The 22,021-nt window shown below is 40.3% G+C and overlaps 1 protein-coding gene across 1 annotated transcript in view; it reads left to right on the forward strand.

The window, feature by feature from the left end:
* The first annotated feature begins 10,962 nt into the window (after positions 1–10,962).
* The window catches only part of LOC310996480 (interleukin-1 receptor accessory protein-like), a 28,533-nt gene continuing 17,474 nt past the window's right edge, over positions 10,963–22,021 (forward strand). The window contains exons 1-2 of the mRNA XM_083985889.1: positions 10,963–11,471; positions 19,660–19,733. Coding sequence (XP_083842015.1) covers positions 11,470–11,471; positions 19,660–19,733 — 76 coding nt within the window. The 5' untranslated portion in view covers positions 10,963–11,469. The remainder of the gene's footprint in view (positions 11,472–19,659; positions 19,734–22,021) is intronic.

Consider the following 22,021-nt stretch of genomic DNA (forward strand, 5'->3'; position numbering starts at 1 on the left):
TTAGACACTTTAGGTCCTTTTACTCAGTTTGAACCTTAATGAAAACGACAGAGGTTTTTGAAAGCAGCCTCACAGGTCAGAGCAGCCTGTAGCCTGAGAAGCAAAACACAGTCAGAGCAGTGACTGTTCAGTACAGAGCAGCACTTCAACACAGCGTATGACCACAGTGACATGACAGTGAAGTAAGCGCAGGCGGTGATGGGCTATCGTCTCCCTGCTGCAGGATGTTCACAGGAACAAAGTGAAAGTAGGAACTGGATCTGAGAACTGATGATTAGGAAAAACGATCAGCAGGACAGTGAAGTACACAGAAGTGAAACCACTGTGTGACCCTTAAATAACCAACAGAGTGAAAAGCTTGTTCCTTTTTTCTGTCTCTGCGCTGCATTCGGGGTCTGATCAGATGAAAACTTTAGTATTTCCCAGTGTCAAGAAGTTGCAGGCAGAAATATTGCATGATGTATTTTCCAAAAGCCTAGCGACGCCCCCGCTGCCGTTTGGGGGATTCAAATAATTTATTAAAACACTAACAGCTGTGTTGTGTAACCCTGATCCGGTCTGAACTGGACTGAGTCGACTCTGTTACCTGCCCCGTCCAAGCATCCCAGGGCCTCTGTGTGATCTGATGTGATACGACTGACAACACAGAATATATTCAGCAGCCTGAATCACACTGTTGTGATCACGGCCGTGTGTTTTCAGCTCAGCCGACTCCACCTGTTGGCCAATCATATGAAAGAGGCCAGACTTTTGATAAGTAGGATCACCTGATGATGTCATCAGTGCTCTCTCCAGCTCCGTGATTGGTTCTCCATATTAACAACTTGTTGACATTTTCTGGGGGGTTATTAGGCTTTCATTTTGTAATGAAAACTGTTAATTATAAAACCCTAAACGTAACATTTGATGGCATGTAATGGACGGTGCAGCTGATTATTAGTTAATTGATTGGTTTTGTTCATCAAAAGGCACCTGGAGTCACACAAAAGTATATTTCTTTAAATCTTCACATAAATTAAAAATAGGATTTTTGACCTACTTAGACTTAAATGGAAAAAAAAACAGTTTGGGTTTGAAAGGCAATTTGATTGATTAGTGGCCTTTTTACGTAACTCTTAATGACCCAAACTGAATTATTGGCTGTTCTCTGTCACTGTGCTGATGTTTAAGGCCGACGAACAGGTGAGTCAGGTGAGCCCAGAGGTCTCAGACTTGTGGACCCCAGTCTACATGTTTGTAATAATCAGATCAAAAGACTGTAAACCTCCTAATCGTGAACCCTGGGATTTCTTGGCATCTAAGTTGCTGCAGGAGAAACAGCTGGAGGAAGTGGTGATATCACATGTTTGATTGAGGCTGCTGACTGACACATTTCAGGGAGATTTCATTTGAATAAAAGTGTGTGCAATATCTTGTTCAGTCAGGTCTGACATCGCTGTCCTCTCCAGGTCACAGCTCCTGGTCTCCATGGTAGTGTTTACCACAGTGATGTGCTCAGGTGTCGGCTGATGGGAGGTTGAGGTAACATCTTTAACACTGCCCTGTTTCGTTAAGACGAAAAGCACTGCCCTGGAAAACTGAAAGCTGTATCACTCTGAGCTCATCTGAACCTCATGAACTCCGCATCTGAAAAAGACAAAACATCAGTGATTATCTCCTGTTTTCGGATGAAAACCCTGCAGAATAACTGGTTAATAACTTGAAGCAGTTGTGTTACTTGTCCTCTATAAATAATCCTCCTCCAAAACTTTGCTAATATTTTGGCCAAGGTTTCTACCCTTGTAGGAAATAATGAAATCATAATTGAGGAATCACAGCAGGCCTTCAATTGGAAAATCAAACATTAACCCATGTGGCATTTTGTTGCCTTGTTACCCAACAGTAGCTTGGTCAGGATGGACTATAGTCATATCTTTTCCTTAAACTTATTTTTTTTTAAAAAGCCACTAGTGTAGAGCAGATGATCTCCCTCCCTGGCAGCCACTGGCTTCTCTTCATTCCCAAAGGCACTTATAATGTATAAAAAAAAACTACAGTGTATCTCACAGCATTTTCCCACGCTGCACAGGGGTCATGAAAAACAGATGTTCTTGTTTTTTTCAGGGTGGAAAATTCAGCTGTTCAGACTGAGTCGCTGCACTGCCCCGTCCAACCTTTACTACGATTCTTCTTCTTGTATCTCAGACCCTTTACTCCTCTCAGACATTACCGGCTAGGTTTCCCAAAAACATCTTCACCATTTCTCAGTTCTCCAAGGTCAATAGGTCAACAGGCATTTTCACAGTCCTTCAAAAACAATAACAATAATCCTTATTTCCTTTTCATTTCTTGAGTGTTTTACAAATCTCTGAGAAGAGATCCTGTCACAGTGGATGGGTCATTACAGCCTGCAGAGTGTGATCTCTGGGAAATCTGACTAAATTTGCATTTGGATAAATCAGACATTTTGAGATTATGAATTAGATGAGTTACAAAAACAGTTACTAAAGTGAGTGCAGTCAACAGCTTGAAGGATTTCTGACATGATGGAAGGAAAAAGAAGAACTTGAAATGTTGCAGAAACTTTAAATCGTAGCACATCTGTGAAATCAGTTAGAGGCAATCATGAAATAATCTTAATGGAATAACTTAACTTAATATTTAGCTGACAACATGTAACCAATAGTTAGATAATGATTTAGAATCAAATAATATTTCCACTGCACATTCATGTTCAGATTTGAAGTAGTATCATTATTAGCGATGAAAAAAATCAAAGGACAAATGTGTTAATGAGCAACATGACACAAAAGAACCCACACTACAGATGGGGAGTATTTTGGTATTTGAATGCAGCCTAGAGATTAAATCAATGCAAAGATCATTTTTGGGAAACTCAGTCGCCTCCCTTTAGCCGACATCAGCTGACAGACGTAACCCGAACATGAGTTTGTCAAAGAGACACAGACACTGAATCACAGTGACTGTTTGCATGTGGAACAAGAAGAATCTGTACTGTTATCTCACTCAACTGCTGAACTGTGATGCATGCTCTGTTAAAGGTGACAAAGCAAGGGGGCAGAGTCTGGAGGAGCTCCCTCATGGAGGTCGACTTATGCTGGCTGCCCAGGGATTTTTTTTTTCTTTTTGAGTTTTGCATTTCTTTGGTTAAAGATGGACAGATGAGTGGAGGGACTGAAGGAGGGAAATGAATGAACCAATCACAATCCACCGCACTGCCTCTGAGAAAGTTTCCAGTTTGGGGTTTTGGGTCGGACTACGAGGATTGTAGAGACCAACAGGAACACTGGCTGATTCTCCCGTCTCTCTTCTGGGTGAAAGGGGCGTTAAATACCAGTGACGGGTGAATGCTGTCCTCTTCATGTTTCTGTACACCTGGACACAACCAGACCTCGCCACAGGAACGCTGCGACACAAGTATCCTCTCTTTATGTCTCCTGTAAGCAGGTTTTAAACTCAGTGTAACACAGCCTCACTGCCTTCAGGTCACATCACCAAATCAAAATGTTCTTACAGGTTCAAACTCTTCTGAACGGGATCCTGATAGTGCCAAAACCCCAAATTAAACGGACAGAAATTCATTCTGAGATTAACATTGCTGCTTTAATTTTTTGTCCCAAGATTCACTGCTGATAAAAATGTTTGTGTGATTTGAAAAAGAAAAATGGCCATCTAGCCTTGCAAACACTGTAAAGTAAAACTGAAAAATGACGTTTGTGAAACAAAATCTACCGTAACAGCACTGTAGACATTATATTCACAAATGAGAAGAAAAAAAACTGTTGATTTTCAAAACATAAGTAACAGAAGTAATCAGAAAGTGGCCTGATGTTGAATTTGGGGGTAAAACAAATCTAAAATCTAAAACATTTACATGAAATATACAACTGTAAGGACTTGCCCATTGTTAGTCCACATACCCTGTAGTTGTAGAGAAGATTGGAGAATGTTCTCACTTTGACTTTTATCTCATTTTTACTTTGTGTAATTTCATTGGTGATGTTCAGTGAAGTCTGAGCACAATTTTTCTTTGACATAGACTTTTTTTTTTCATTTCACAAGCACAAACTTATTATCCCAAAAATGACCAACAACATTTCAACATCATCAATCAATCCATTAATCACAAAGACTTTAATCTCACAACCCGTGGAATGTAACGTTGATGATCATTTCTTTGTCAGAAATGTTCACATGAATCGAAACGTGGTTTTGGCAGAAGACTTGTATTTACAGCAAATTCATTGTTACCTGAAGGCAGTGTTAGTTTGTGAACCTGTTAGAAAGTGTAGAAAGTACACCTGTGATCTAATCTGTGATCTCAGAGAGGACAGCAGGACAACTCCGACATCTTGACATCCTAAATCATTTCATACCCAGTAACCTCCTGATAATATCTCTGGGTGTTTACCTTGTGGATTGAAAAGTTCAGAATATCAAGTTAAATGCAGTCCAGGCCTCGTGAGTTGACCTGCTGACCTCCCACTCTAACTTTCATCCAAAAACAAAAAGTGGCTCAGCCTGTACGGAGTGCTGTCGCTGTTGCATGGGGAAGTTTGCAGCACTGCCGACATCCACCGGCACAAAACGATGATGTCATTACCAAGCAACAGGGGCCCTCTGTCGATTGGTTGACCCTTCTGAGGCGAAAGGAGTGCAGGGAGGAGGGGACAGTTGCCATGTTGAAATGTTTGTCTTTGTCAAAGCCTGAAATCTCTGGATCTTTTTTTTTGTGTTTGCTGATGTTTGCACCTTTTTCTGAGACACCTTCATATAACGCATCATATATTAGAAAAATGTCATCGCAAATACGCAGCAGGATGAAAAATAATATTGAAAAATAAAAAAAGAACTATATAAAAGCTTCACTCTCCGGCTCGTTTTTTATTATTTATTATTATTTATTTTTTATTATTATTCCTCTGAAATTAGAGTTATTGTTTGTCTTTGCTGGACACATTCACTGATGAACTCTAGTTGGCGTCATTTAGTAAGAGAAGCAGCTGGAGTTTCCCTCATATATGCCATACCAACTGGTGAGGTGATACACATGTAGAGACCCTTAATTTTTTACACATTATAAAAAAAATATTAATGACCATGCTAAAGATTCAAAAATGAAACAGTTAGAGTAAAGACAGAGCTACTGTTCTGTGAATCGTTAAGATTGAACAGTTAATTATCACAGGACACTACATTCAGACATCTTCTGTGAAAGCTCAGGTTGTGTCATTTCACTCATTGCTGATGTTTTGTAAGTCAGCTTTATAAGATGCAGGGGAACATTATTATAAAACCATGCAGTGTGTGTTGAAATGAGCTGCTGGTTCATTCTACGGCTGAGATGAAAGCCCCGAAGCTGACTAATGTAGTTAAACTAACATACCTTCATAGGTACGCCACGTTTGTTCCCATGAGTGTAAAAATACAGTAATCACATTGGCTCTTTAAGGAGGTGGGCGAACACAGTGAGAGTTACACATTGTGTTACTGTGGGTGGAGCTGTCATCATTTGTCTACAGGATATGAATTTTACAAATAAGGATTAGTAAGGTGAAGGGGAACCCAGCACGGTGCAGACTGTGCTGCAGTGAACTTAAGGGTTACAGTCCTACAGTCTCTTCTTCATGTAAAGGGAGGAGAAGAGATGACAACACTTTGTTTCACATAACATTTAGTTGACTAGTTGAAATATGATCAGCCAGTCAGTGACAGTGCAGGACTGGCCCCAACTGCTGTTGTCCAGCCAAACATAAAAGACGAATTTAAAAGATGTAATAGATGGATTGTGATACTAAATAGAAGAGCTGTGTTTGTACATGAACACAACAGAGCAGTGTCACCAGCCTTTTTCAGCCAAAAATCCCTGAGCTCAGCCTGAGTGAAAGGCAAACCCTATAACGTCAGAAAAAGTAGATAGTAAATTAAGGTAGGACCTCTTCATTTGTATCAAGTGATTACATTTACCTTTTTTTTTTTTTTTTTTAGCATTTTGACAAGAACAACTGTAACGCTGGCGCTGCTTTTCTTACGTGGGAGCTCGTCTGATATGGCTTGGTAAAAACTTGCAGGACATATGGTTTTATTTATTTGAAGAGTATTGGTTTACTTTTGGGTGGCGTGGTGGTGTTCTGGTTAGGACTCTCACCTCTCAGCAATGGGTTCTGGGTCTGATTCCCAGGCCTAGGACTTATCTGGGTGGAGTTTGTATGTTCTGCCCATGTCTGTGTGGGCTCTCTCTGGGTTCTCCATCTTCCACCCACAGTCCAAACACATGCACATTAGGTTGATTAATGACTCCAAATTACCAGCAAGGTTGTTTGTCTGTAGTCTGTGACCCTCGCCCTACAGTATGTCTGCTGGGATTGGCTCCAAAGACCCTGCATGGATAAGTGGTAAAGAAGATGAGTGGCTGATTTACTTTTTTATTATTTATCCACATTGTGGCAGAAGGTGGAACTGCAGCTTGATGAATAACAGAAATAAAGACCCGCACTTTTTACTCTATTTCACAGTGGATATGAGCTGATGTTGTTGTTGTGTAGTAAAAAACTATGCATGTGCCTGAGGTGCACACATCCCCTGTTATAGAGTGGTTTTACTATTGTTGTTGAGATCTGTGGAAATGATTTACCCCTGATGTAGAGAAAGAGACTTGGAAATCTGTCCGATGTAAGTCATGTGAAACTCATCCTATTAATATAAATGAGTTAAATCAACAACACGATCTATGTTTTTACCAAATCTACCATTACTGTGAGTATACATTTCCAGTTCATATAGGTTAGACTGGAAACGCAGACTAAATAACCTTGACACATAATGAAGATAATGGAGTTACAGTAATGTTATGTTTCCTCTTTAAGATGACGAGGGGCTGAACAACAGAGCAGAAGAAGGAGAATGGTCTTTATGGTCTGAGCTCTAGTCACGGTCTGAAGTGTTTTTGTGCTCTCAGCAGCTGCTTCCATAAAAGCTATATGTTATTCCTGAAGTGAAGTGAAAAACACGGAGTTGGACAGACAGGCTAAAAGCTTGCGGAGCATCCATCCACTCTGCTGCTGCTGTATAAATACACCCAGCAGCTGGTTTCCACTTTACACATGACTCTGTCTAATGTTCTGATGTCTTAAGTGCTACACAGCTTCATCCAACTTTAACAAGCAGCAGCACAAAAACACAACTCTGCTGGTTTAGCAGATAATTGTTTAGTGATACTAAAACATAGCTCATGAGAAGAGCTGGAGGAGAGATCTATCTATCTATCTATCTATCTATCTATCTATCTATCTATCTATCTATCTATCTATCTATCTATCTATCTATCTATCTATCTATCTATCTATCTATCTATCTATCTATCTATCTATCGTGATTGGGGCTTATTACCAGGGGTGATAAGTCTGCACACAGAGACAAGGTCGGTGAACTATTCCACTGGAGCAAGAGAAACAACGCCACTCAACACTACAAAGTGATGATTTTGGACTTCAGGAAGCACAGAGCAGATCCCACCCCACTTTTCATAAATGGGGAGGAGGTGGAGAGGGTCTTGTCCATCTCTTAGGACCTCTCCTGGTCTACAAACACAACCGCGGTAGTCAAGACTGCACTTTTTACAGTAAGACTGCTCTGCAAAAACAAGCTGAAGGAGACTCTGCTGGTTTCAACGGATCCACAGTGGAGAGCATGCTGGCTTATTGCATCACATCGCCCTCCAGAGGATCATTGAGGCGGCAGAGAAAATCACTGGCTGCCCCCTGCCTTCCTTGGAGGCTGTCGCAGAATCACGGTGCCTCAGTAAAGCCAGAAACATAAGCAAGGAGGACAGCACATGCCCAAGTCACAAACTGTTTGCTCTCCTGCCATTGGGGAGACGCTACAGGAGTTTGAAAAGCAAAACAAACAGACTTAAAAATATTTTCTTACCCTGGGCGATTAGAAATTTAAATGCAAATTCATAATGCACATACATGCATATCCACACTAAATTGACTGAGATACACTGTTGTTTAACTTGGCTTTTTTTTTTTATGATGGCACCGGTGGCAGTGACGCAGGCAGGCATCAAGCTTGAGAGATGGTCAGTGGAAAATGTATTCTAACACCAGTAAACTGTTTATTTTACATCGCAGTCGGTGTCTTCTGGTTTGGATTCCTTCAGTGTCAGTGCTTCAGGAGGTTTTGTTCTGAGGCTGAGTGAGGTATCCTCTTCCAAACAAACCAGACCAGTCAGAGTTTCCCCAGCTGTAGCTACAGCAGACACAAGACTTCAGTGGATAAGATAACAGATTTCCGTCAGAATTGACGTGAACATTTCTAGTAATGTAAAAGCACAACTCAACAACATGACTTTACACCATCACAATACAGTATAAACTACTGTAACAGGGGGGAGTCTGCTGTTACACAATAATACCACAAGGAGGTGATGTTACACCAGGAATGAGTTATCAGGTCTAATAGCTACAAAATGAAGTTGTGCCTTCAGTTTTCCACACTCTCTAAAACACATTTCTTATGACCTCCTATGTTTTCCTCAAAACTGTTAACACAAACTATTCATCAACAAACTACTTTCACTCAAACTCTGACTCTTCTTCCAAAACCAAACATATAAATCACCTCAAAACTGTTTTATCTGAGTTCAAAATCAAACTCTGTTTTCACATCATAAACACAGTCGATCAGAATAGAAACTGATCACTGATCATTGATTACATAGAACGACTGGGGAAAAAAAGGCCAATTCAAGCTCAAGAAATGTTTATTCTCAAGAACAGAAAAAAAGTATATTATATATTCACAACCCGGTGACAGTGACAGTCTGACCCACTGTAAGTCCCGTTGGCAATAAAGTATTTAATCTTTGGATTCAGAACACAAAGAAAGAGAAGCAAAGGAATCTAGTATTTTAGTAATTCAGAAGTGATCAGATTATGATTGAGCTGTGTCTGTTGAGGCAGAGCAGGAGGCTTTGGTTCCTGCAGTGGTTTTCCTCTGTCTAATCTTATTTTTCAGGGTAATCAGCACAGCAGACGCGGCGTGCTCAACTCCAAAGAATAAGAAAAGTGCAGTTAGCAAAGTACAAAGAAGTGCACTTTTTTGTACTTTGCTAATCTTATATTTCTCCCATCACTGCAGCAGGGGAGAGGGTATCAAGTACTAAACACTCATGTAAAAGCCCTGCACTGAAAATGTTTTTCATAGAAGTGATCATATTTAATCACAAAATATTTTAAAAGTAAAGATACTCCAACCAGAATCATCTCGAAAGACATTGCCTCACAGTTATTGACAGCAAACTCTAATATTTGAGAAGTTCAATCATGAAACATTTAGGGTGTTTTGAATAGTTGAATTCATGCTGATGCCTTCATGATCCAGCTGTTGACAGGAGAAACTGAAGAGGCCTCGGCATGTTTTTCCACTAATGCTATGATGTACGTAAGTTCATGTCTGTGTATTTTTTTTCCGTAACAGAGTTCGTGGTAAAACCTGATTTAATCTTCATATACTGGTAATTAAGTTTAGTGTTTTCTAAAACCATAGGGTTAGAGACTGAAAAAACTCCAGATGTTATCATTTTCCCATGAGAGAACAGGAAATCATCTCAGAGAAAGGTTTACTGATATAGTAGTTAGTTGTACACTTGAATGTGAGGCCACTTTATAACTCTGCTCTATTACTTGTGTTTAATAGTTGACTTTGATTGACGTTTATCTATTAGATTTAGTAATTAAAAAACATCTGGATGAGCTCAGTAAAATAACCCTCTGTTACAGTTGAAATCAACTTCAACAAAACACATGGCTCTACCAGATGAATCTGTGTTTTTCCTTCTTCTCTCTTTCCACTAGTCATCTAACGGCTCCTGGTGGCCTGAAAGGGTCCAATACGCTAGAAACCTCTGGGGCAGGATAGACTTTCTGTAGGCCCAAATAAAGTACAAATAACTACAGTTTTAATCAGTAGCTTGTGATTCTCACATCAGAAATCTCATTCTCTCTTTCGAACACACATGCATAAGTGTGAATTTACTCATCATCACTATATTGATTGCATGTTTTGTGTATCTATTATGAATGTATCTATTGCCCATGTTACTTACGACTGCTTTCACGTTTTAAACAGGCTTCATCAAAACCACACAACACAAATCTAAAATTGCCACATATTTACTGAAAATGAAACACTGCAGTGAAAATATCAAAAAGGTCAACACTTTAAATTATAGCACATTTTTGGAAAGATTTAAAGCTTTTCTCTCTTCTACTTATTAAACTGAACTAAACTTCTACGTGTCCATACAGTCTTACTCTGACAGCACACAAAAGTTGAGGAGGGCTGAAAAATGAACAGTAAACACCAATGCAATGTTGAAACAATATTTTTCCAACATGTTCCTGTTGTAACTGAAACTCATTTTGCCTTTTCACACTTTCTTCCCCCATCCTACATTTACTGCACTTCTCTTTTTCTACGGGCTGTCAAGTTTAGATGTAAATACCAAGAAACTGAATGACTTTGTTAATGGCCTGTGAACAAGGTTTTGATTGTTGTGGAGGCTTTTTTGCACAGGTAAGAGAAATGCATTTACTAATCTGAGAGCTGCACTAAGAGTTGATTATGATGTTTGTGCAGCCAATGAGAAAAACTGAACGGAAAGCAGCTTCATCACCAACACACCCTGATACTAACTGGATGAATAATAATAGCCTACTAAGAATGAGATAATTGTAGTTTTGTGCTTCTCTAGGTGTGACAGGGTTTGAAACACTGTGACAGTGAACTGTTGATCAGTCAGATGAGATGACTCGCTGTTTTTTTTAACCATGTTGCAACAGCAGCAATGGATAGGAGGAGGAGCGTCGACCGGAATAGCAGGCACTCAACTTTTACTTCCTATACAACACGCACGCACACACGCACATGCGCGCGCACACGCCGCCTATACTATAGACACTCACCACTCACAGCTGCTTTAACTTTTCAGTCTCAACTTGACACAGGTGTTCACAGCTGTGGCTTCAATGAACTCTCTCAACTTGTCCATTAGCGAGTCCCGTTAGTCCGGATCATTAGTTAGCCGGACGCGCTCCTCAGCTGGAAGTCTCCTCGGACCATCTGTAAGCGGCAGGGCGCTGATTTACAGCCGTGATCGAGCCCCGACAGGCTCGTTAATCATCACTACCCGCTGCTCCCGGTGCTGCGGTGCTAACCGAGGGGAGTGTGTCTGTATGTGTGAATGTGTATGTGTGAGTCAGCAGCATGCAGGACTCAGTCACCTCTGGACCCACACACAGTAAACAGTAGAGACCCGGGATACCCTCTCAACCCGGTCTAGTCCTGGATCACTCCCGCCGCCTCCCGGCTCGGCTCCACTGCCCGTGCGCTGGGACGCTCAGGGCTGAAACCCCGATCGGTTCACCGGACAGACACCGAGGACATCGTCCCGTCCTGCTGATAATGTAAGTCCACCAGCTCCTGCTGTCTTTCATTTCTAATGTCATATGTGCTCTGCTGAGGCTGACCCGTCTCCGGGCTGTTGTTGTAGGCTGTTAGTGATGATAGAAAGACAAGTGCAGGCAGATGTGATTGTGTTTCACTATAGTAGGCTACCAGCACCACCCTGAACACTGGAGTCGGGGTAGACCAGTCCTGCTCTCCCAGTCCAGAGAGCTTAGGTCGTTGTGTGCTGCACTTCAATACTAATAGGCTACAGTTCACCAGCCTGTGCTCAAACCGACACAATATAACAGCTGACAGTGTTTCTAATTAGCTCACGGACGGTAGGTACAGAGTAGACAACACGAGAAAATCATCATCATCAGCCTTTATGTAGTCTAGAGTGTAACTTACTCCATATTTAAAATGATGAATTTATCCCAAGACCTGTAAGATGTGCAAACAACAACTTTTGAGTAGGTACAAATCTTCGATGTGAATCGAGTGCAGTGTAAAATTGTCACTATTTTTGTTTTGTTTAGCTTTCTCTGGGGTCAGATTCTCTCCATAAAGACGACGAGTCTGACGTAGCCTACTTCTTCTCATCGATCCATAGGCTAATCTGATTATAGTCAGTCAGATAAGTTCGGGGACTTTTGCAGTGAACTGCAGAAACTCAGCTGAACACTGCAGTTCACTTGCCTCTTCATCATCATTACCATCATCAAACAGTTGCATGAGATCAGGAGAAACTGAGGTGCTGTCCCCAGTGGCCAGTCAGGTTGTAAAAGTCACTACATGTCACAGTCATAACTGGAAGCTGTTATGAAAATACATTACTGTAGTGACATGTTACAGTAAAAGATCTTTGTAATGAGGTAATTACCCAGCTCTAATTTCTTAGGGCATCTGTCAAGCTGTATCATCAACATCTGTATTTACACAATAAAACCCCACGCAGTCAGTCACATATGAATATGACTAAGTACTAGGGCCACAGTAAGGAGAACATATCTAAAAGTATAAAGCCATATTACAGGTATAAATCTGTGATTTTACAAGAAAGAGTCATAATCATATGAGAATAAAGTCACAATGGTATAAGAAGTGTTGATTTCAGGCTCACAGATGGAGCTTCCTGTGAAGTTAATCTTTTGGCTCAGGACACTGATGAAGAGGAAGATTATTACTTATTACTTACTCTCTTTTATTTCAGATTCCTTATTTCCTCTTTTTTTGTTTAAAAAAATGTAAGCTTCTTACCATGTAGTCGTTTTCAGCCTCCTGGTGTTGATCAGTCAGGTCTGTCCAATTCTTTGTCCTTATTGTCAGGCTGTGCTGTGCTCCGGCTTGCCAGTTGATGGTTCATGAGATGCACCTTTGACCTATTTCAGATACTGATTGATCATTGGTTGATCTAATTTCCCTTCATTAGAGAAAGTCAAGATTCACCTGGGAGCAATTTACCAATTAGGGGCAGATATAAAAAAAAAAAAGTCTAATGGAAATGTATAGAAATATGCTTGACATATTATGACAACTTGTTCAACCATTTTGCAAGTAAAGACTTATGCGATGAACTATTGCCTATTCAACAGAGACCCATTATAATACATTTTTCATTTAAACAGCAGAGAATTGTATCATTGATCATTTGCATGGATGTACCAAAGCATTTGTAACTTCTTCAAAGAAATGAGAAACTGCTTTTTTGATGTGCACAAGTGACACAAGTAGTTTTGAGAATTTTAATTCTGATCTGAGAAATGTACCAAAGCCACTGAGAAAAACTGTAGATAATGGAGAGGCCTTTTTATCTGGTTTCCTGCCGCCCCTGTAGCCCCCTCCACAGCTTGTTACGTTTTACCTGTCCTCTGGGGGGGATGGGCAAGTTATCTAACATGACCCTGGAAAAGATGCTGTGTCTTTCATCTTGTCAAAACGTACAAAGGGAAGACCCAGGGAAGAAAAAGAACAAAGGAAGAGGAGGGAAATAGAGAGCTACAGTACGGTTATGTGATGACATGAATACTCTATACATTTATAGTTACCATTGTTGGAGCGGAGTGTTAATGCCAGCTCATTTTTGGATGATAGCAACATGGATTGCTAATCAATAAATAGCTTGATCATCAGTTAACATTAATCTTACCTTATTTTCAGGGAAATTGGGAATTATTGATGTTCTGCCTATTCAGGTGTTGTTTTCACCTGCTACCTGTTATCTTGTAATAATCTCACTGTCACCAATGAGCTTAGATGTTAGTGGCTAAATGACGATGGCATGCAGCATAAATGACAAACACCTTGCTATGGCAGCATGAGGAAGACATGATGACACTATCACATAATGTTTTTACACAAGATATTTTGTAAGCAGCTCTGTTGACTTTCCATTGACTTACATCTGGAGGTACGCTTGGTTGAGGTGAATCTTGCTAAACTTCGTTCCTCCAGCCAAGCTGGTGAACAAATCATCAATTTAGGGAAGTGGATATTACGCACTGTGTTGACTTTAAAATCCACAAACTGGTTGACAGGCTTCAGCACCCCACATCTGACCAATCATTGCACCTTTACTTCTGCTTTTGGCCTTATTGCATGAGATACTGCTTTGGCCTTTGGTCTGCGATCATACTTAAGGTTTATCTTAACCATAACGTCTTTCATGTTACCTAATTATGGTAAGCAAACTGAGTAGACTTTCTTCTCTTTCAACCACTGCTGCAACTAGACTGGAATTCGGAAATAGAGGTTGAATGGTAGTGGATTTCTAAAGGCCAATATAATAATTAAAAAAATATTGCTGATAAATTAAAATGACTGTAATCAGTGATGGCCACCCCTTGGAATCCCAGTTCAGTCCTGCCTGAGCTAACACTTATGTGAAGTGATCAATGTGCCCTAACTGGGTCTAATGGACCCATACTCAATGTATATTCAGGCCTGGCCTGCACAAGCAACCTGCTCAGACGCACTCGTTCAGGCAGAGTTTGCTGGATATTATATCCCTTCACAACACACACATGCCTGCAGCAGCGGGACTCACAAGCATTACTACATTTTTTACACAATTTAATGCATTTGACAATCAGTGGTTCTGCTCAATATCACGGGAAGCCTGGACTTTGCACCAAGTCCAAGTTGCAGTTATTGGAAGGATTTGTGTTAGTGTAGAAAAAGATTTTGTCTAAAAGATCATCAGCAAACAGCCTGAATGATGCAGCAGCAAATGAACTGTTCTTAAATTAATTTATATCACAGCTGGTGCAGATTAGTCATATAAACTCTGATCAGTAATGACCCATGTCTGTTCCCAGGCGACATTTGTGTGTGTCACTTAAATGTTCATGTTTATTCTTCAGGGTAAACACACCAGGGCTCAACCATCTGCTGCACTGACAACATAAACACTCATGCATCAAGTGTGTATGTGTGTGTGTATCATACCGAGATGACCACAAGTCAGAAGCTTGTTTGTGTTACTGTATCGTAACATTATTGTTACTGTAGCAACATGTCCAGATGTTGGACTGACTGTGGGCATCACTGACATGCAGAGCAGCCATCTGGGTTGACAATGAAACCTGTGTCTGACCACTCTTAGATAAACACACACACACACACACACACACACACACACACACACACACACACACACACACACACACACACACACACACACACACACACACAAGGGATTTTCCATCTTTGGTTTTTATTGAGCTCTATTTGGCATAAAGTGTGTGTGTGTGTGTGTGTGTGTGTGTGTGTGTGTGTGTGTGTGTGTGTGTGTGTGTGTGTGTGTGTGTGTGTGTGTGTGTGTGTGTGTGTGTGTGTGTGTGTGTGTGTGTGTGTGTGTGTGTGTGTGTGTGTGTGTGTGTGTGTGTGAGTGAGTGATGGATGGTGTTGTTGAGCAGCTCTGGTTCTGTATGTCCCTCCTGGGATCCACTAGCTCTGCCTGATCGACCACCATGGCGCGTTATCTCTCCCTCTGTCTGTTTCAGCCTCTCTTTATCACTTTCATTCCTCCAACTCCTCTTCCTCAGAAGCTCCTCATCCTTCTCTCCATTTCTCAAATATGTTGTATTTGAAAGAGGAGAAGAAAGGGGATAAACTTTAAATTTAAATTTGTATAGTGTCCATTTGGTATATCAGCGTAGGACTGAAAACATACAATTCAAAAACATATATACTGTAACTTCACAGACCATGATAGAAGCTCAATATGCCTAACCCAGGGCTGGACTGGGGCATTTTGGCCCAAAGCGGCTCACAAAACAATCCGTTGTGTGCTACCAATGCTTTATTTATTTTTTCAGTGGTTGTTTATCCATGTTGTCACCTGAGACCTGGCTTGCTAATTAGCCTTGCTTTGACACTGTCATTTGCCCAGTCAGTACCTGGGTGATTGACAGCCCCTGACTGAATGACATTTAACCAATTGTCAGTTCTGTGGGAAAAAAATAAATAAATCACCTGCTGACCAGCCCACGTTAGGCATTGGCCTACCTGGACAGTGCCCGAGATGGCCAATCCACTGCTGCCATAACCCCTTCAAGCGCCCAATGACTGAGACTTCCATTTATAAAAACATATATTACAGAGGTGCAGGAAGTCAGGTTTTACATTCAGAAAGAGAACAAATAAATTAATAATAAAATAAGGCTTGAGAACTGTACAAACCTTTTGTAATAATGACAAAAAAAAATCAAATGACATTATAGATGGTAAATGATTTGATAATTATAGACTGAAAAATGGATCCTTTCAAGGCTTAGATAGGACATTATGTTCCCCAGCCGCTGAGCCTCGGTCGGAGGGGAAGCATCCTCCCACCAAAGTAATATTGCACGCCTGGGCAAAATGGAGGTGAAGGACAATGTGCAGCATTTGTTTGGAGTCAGGCTGCACCATTCTCTCCAGTGACACCAGAGGGGGTTACCAGTGGGCTAACTCAAGATTGAGGATTAGGTATATGGTGTGGAGAACATAGGCTAGACTAGGACATGTTCAGAACATGTGCATCTCTTTTACATTTGGATACGAGGAAATTTGGACAAATGGACAAACAATAGTGGGCGGGTACAGAGGGATGTTGAATTAACAACCTTGACTCCATACATCATCTGACAAGGGAGGCGGTAATCTGCCAGGTCTTCTGCACTGGGCCTCGGAGAACATGCCTAGGAGAACATGTGGCCTCCCCTATATATATATATATATATATATATATATATATATATATATATATATATATATATATATATATATATATATATATATATATATATATATATATATATATATATATATCCCTAGAACACTAACGTTACAAAAAGTAACATCATCACTAACGCCGGGTATTTTTTACCCGATATAATATACCCATAAAAAAATATTTCTCACCAAAGTATATTAAAATACAACAATACATGGCAAATTGAAGTACAGTTCCTTAATTTTCCACTGTACAATGTTTCACAAAATGAAAAAAAGGTATTATGGTGACCCTATAAAAAAATGTCCAAAATTTGTGATTTTTTTTTTTTTTTTTTAACAAAAACTTCCTTAAAAAAAAACTAATGGAGCTGGGACTTTGTCCTTCAGACCACCCATTTGTGGGACATTTGAGCCTTATTTGGTGGAGTAAAAAGAAAAAAGAAGAATTTTCAGCATCACCAGAAATGGTCGCCAGATTTAGATACATAAACACTAACGTCGGGTGAAATCCACCCGAACATGTGCCTGCTGAAAAAACTAGGGATGGGAGCAGGGTAACATGCCTACCTTCAATGACGTCAGTGAGCAGTATGAAGCTACCCAGGGACCCACGAAACTCAGACAACAGCAACATAATGAAAATTATGAAACAATAATTTCATGGGTGAAAATCACCCGACGTTAGTGTTCTAGGGATATATATATATATATATATATATATATATATATATATATATATATATATATATATATATATATATATATATATATATATATATATATATAGGAGATATATAGGAGAGATGAATTTGTTTCAGTCGACAATGTTCACTCCAGCCTTAACCTACAGGTTTGAACATGAGGTTTTCTCTTTTGACGAACGGTGTAAAGGCAATTGAAAATTTAACAGTTAGAATCTGCTGTTTTGGTTTTGGTTGAACTTGTCTGTAAAAGAAGTTAAAACATTTTCTAAATGTGTTAAAGGCATGCATTGTGTGTCAAAAGAATAAGAAATGTGTTAATTGTATAGCCCACACAGGCTGATGTTGTGGTAACTGTGTTAAGCGTTTCAGAAATGGGGCTACAGAACTGAAAAAAGGGTCTTAGCAATTGTAAAGAAAACTGTAAAGTTTGCTCCTGTGTGAGGCGTTTGAGTGGTATAAAACTAAGGTATAAACTAAGAAACTGTCTGAGATGGTTTAAACTGTGTTGAATGTTGCGTCAGCTGAAGAGTGGACAGTTGAGTGTCGACCTTTGAACCTTAGATGTGGGACACAGTGTTTACATGGTTCATGTTTACTCTTCACCTGTAGCTACAGAAGTAGAATGAAGTCCGCTGCCCATGATCTCTACCGGCGCAGCAGACCCATGTGGAATATACTGACTCAGGTGTCACCTGAAAGGGATTGGAAATTGATTTCATGTTTTCATTCATGTGTTTGTGCAATAATTGTGGGTCTCCGGTAACAACTGTATTTCACCCAAAAATACCAGGTAAAATTTTAGTTCCAGGTAATAATTTTAGTCCCAAATACTTCAACAATTAAAATGTTCCTGTGGCTCATTGTCGTCTGCGTTTTCACCGCAGCCTAAGTCACAGGAAGAATATCCAAATCAGGATATTGGTTGGACATTGTGGCCTTAGATATTTTTTGTCAATAAAAACTTTTGTCAAAGTTGTTGTTGTTTTTTTTAACTTCTCAATACAATTTTCAGTGCAGATGATGCAATACGCTAAGTCGTGACTTAGTTTCACTTCAGTACACCAGTAACTGACTGACTGTAACAATTCATCTAACATAAACATCACATCTCAATCAACAGATGGTAAAACAGAGTTCACAGAGTGTGGTAACATATACACTTCATATCCTTTTGTATATAAAGCACACAGCCTCTGTTCTTTTTCAATTGCATACATTTGTTCTTTATTGAGAGCTGTTCAGTAAATCACATATTTATTCACTTTTGCCTCCTCATAGTATTGAGCAGCTACAAAAATATTTAGACTTAGATCAGAGTTCATCCTCCAACGGGCACTTCTCCCACACATGAAAACACTACAGACATAGAGCCAACAGTAAATTAACAACAGGCTGTAGCCACAACACTTTTTTCTTACCGTGCATCTGTAACCGTCACACGGGACGGACTGTCCTCACTGTTCTCTGGAAACAGTTGAGACACTTCACTTCCTCCTTGAACACAATATTGACATCAGGTTAGAAAAAAATGTATTTTCCTCCAGTCTGTGTACACTCCTCTCAGCTTGATAAGTTTGCACATGATAAGTTTGTTCATGTTCAGTCACTCAGTGTGAAGTGTAAACAGCTGTGCCTCTGCTGATATTTCTTTATGTGACTTATGTGAGCTCTTTCATTTTTTTCATTCATTTTTCTGTGTTCTATCACTGGTCTGTCCATGAAGCTATTTACACTTTTCTCACTGAGCTCCAGGATTAAATGAATGAACTTTGCTTGATTTAAATGTTTTTCAATCTGTGTCGAATGTTGCTAAATCTTAAAGGGGACATATTATGGAAATACCACTTTTTGAAGGCTCTTTAACATATATTTGGGTGTTTGACCTGCCTTCCGCCCCCATGATGTGAGAATTGACAAAAAAAATCTGTAATTTGCAGGCTCCCTTGAAATCCATACGAGCTAATGATGTCATTAGTTTTCGAATTTGCATAATACCACCCCTACCTTTGAGTACCGGTACCAGTAAAGGCGGCAGAGCGGAGTGAGCAGTGGTTTATTGGCATTTAAAGGGGTGGCCACTGAAACCAGCCGTTCTGAACAGGGCTATTTTGAGAGGATGAAAAGAGCTGTGATGTTTGATCCTTGGGGTATTCAGACTGTCACAAGCATGTCTTTAAGACACCTGGGAACTATTTTAATTTGTGGAAAATGGGCATAATATGTCTCCTTTAATATGTGAATTACTGTAATAGTGCACGTAAACGTTCTCTCCATCTGTTTGCAGGGCAGTCTTCGTCTCCACTTTCCTCCTCCTCTTCATCGTGGCAGTCGGGGTCACACCAATTATCAGCCAGACAGGTAGGTGACAGCTGTGACAGCAGAGGACACAAATCACTGCCAGCAGTCCAAACAAACAGATGAGTGAGCAGCACACTGGGAATTCCACCTGAAAAACACAGTTTGTGCTTTTCATCAGCTCTTGTATCAGGTCAACACTAATACACACATCACTGTGAAAACATCTGTGTGTGAAGATCCACATGTAAATGAGTAGAAAAGAAGCACAGATCCATCGATATTAAAAGTGATAATCATTATGCGTTGGCTCTATTTGTACAGACCACAGTGCAAAAGCCTCTCAGGTCTTTTTTTTGTTCATGTCGGTGCAACTCTGCAAAACTGGGGTTAATTAAAGCTGAAGCTCTCACCCCAAGGGACAGTGAATGGATGTTTCCAGGGAGAGAAGGGTCATTTGTAAGACTTTCTTGAGTATGGAGGCAAGAAAGGGGGAGGGTGCAGAGGTGAGGTGGGGGTGGAGGGTGGGAGGTCGGCATGGAGGAGGATGAATGGATGAAAAGTGAGCAGAGGAGCGGATAGCCTATACTGCAGGGGTGAGATGAGATGAAATTTGAATTAATCCTTTGGGGATACTGGTCATTACATCAACAAACTGCAGTGCTACAGTACATAGAGCATGTGTAATGTCCCATCACTTCGCCGCTGTAAGCTCATAATGTGTTTGTGCAGCAAGTTATTATGCATTTTGTTGCTAGGTGACATCTAGTGGCTGTAGTAATTGTGACAGGATCAAAGGGAAGCATAAAGAGACAATGTCCATGTCAGACAACAACGTTCACCACAGTGTTGTACTTGATCAGAAGAAATATTTGCATTCACATTGAACATAAAACAGGACAAACCCAATATTGACCACTACCTGAAATCAGTAGGCCTATGTTTCTTTAATATCAGGATAATGTTAACATTAGTGTTATGCTCCTAATCATTCATCACATAGAAAATGTATTTGGATGGTCAAATCTGTCGTACCTGCCTCTGTGTGTAATATTTTCAGGAACATGCAGAGAGCTATTACAGCATTTTTACTGTATGTCTGTAGCTGCAGAACGCAGCATTCTTTCACTTGTACTTCCTTTATAGTCCCTGATATTTGCATTTAATCTAACACTTCTTGTTGTCTTGATATGGAGCAGAGCACAGCTAAACCCTGCAAGAAAATAAAAGACCAGCAGCATGTTACAGATGAATGGATATGGTCGGTGGTGTGTGTGTGTGTGTGTGTGTGTGTGTGTGTGTGTGTGTGTGTGTGTGTGTGTGTTGTAAGGTAGAGGGGTGGGATTGTAGTGGTGGTTGGGGGTGGATGGAAGGATGAGGCTGGAGATATTACTGTAGATGGATGGATGGATAGTGAGGGAGGAGGAGAAGGAGGTGGATGGATGTTGTGCCAGGTTTTAATAGAAAGACTAATACTCTGGCCAGGAAAACCTGACAGGTCAATTACCAGCATACAAGCACACACAGTTTGCACACACACACACACACACACACACACTGCACAAGTGTAGAGAGCCACCATTACGTAATCAACCATTCAGTGTTCAGGATCTTGAAAACCAGCAGTGCTGAAACGGTTCTGAACTTCAGTTACACTGAATCAGAGCTGATCCTCAGCCTCTGCTGCTGCTGGGACAAATTAATTTCACCTTTCATTTAACATGAATGGAAAGATGTCTGTGACCATAACTTCTGTCTTATCTGGGTGGCAATTAATGATTATTTTCATTATCAAATCATTTACCAAGTATTTTCTGCATAAGTCACCAGTAATATTTATTGAATACAATTACTGTAAATAACTGGAAAATGTGATGCATATTTCATGTGTTGTCATGAAGTTTAAATTTACATTGAATATCAGATTTATGCAGTTGTATGCAAGAGTTGCAAACACTGCAAAAGCGACACAGTAGTATTTATAACCAGTTATGAAAGTTGCTGTTAAAATTCATGTAATCTTTAAATGGATTTGAGGAGTTGATTTTGCACATACAGTGGCGGCCTATACAGTAGGTTGAAAGAGTTTTTTTGATGCCCAGGTTCTAGGATCATGGTTCTTGTAGTATTTCATAGTCCTATTGGCTTAAAGCAGAAGTGAGTGATCCGGTCGTTTTCGCTAATGCTGCGTTCCAGGCAGGCTTTTGAAATCGTAAATTACAGCTTCAAGTCACAACTTACGACTTTGTAGCGTTCCAGGCAACCCACTCGTGTTTTTCCGACCTGTTTTACCGGTGAAAGTCACTATAACGGCCACTCGTAACTTCCGACCGGTGAACTCGTACCAGATC

The sequence above is a fragment of the Trachurus trachurus genome (genome assembly GCF_905171665.1).
Source record: "Trachurus trachurus genome assembly, chromosome: 13".
NCBI lineage: Eukaryota > Metazoa > Chordata > Actinopteri > Carangiformes > Carangidae > Trachurus > Trachurus trachurus.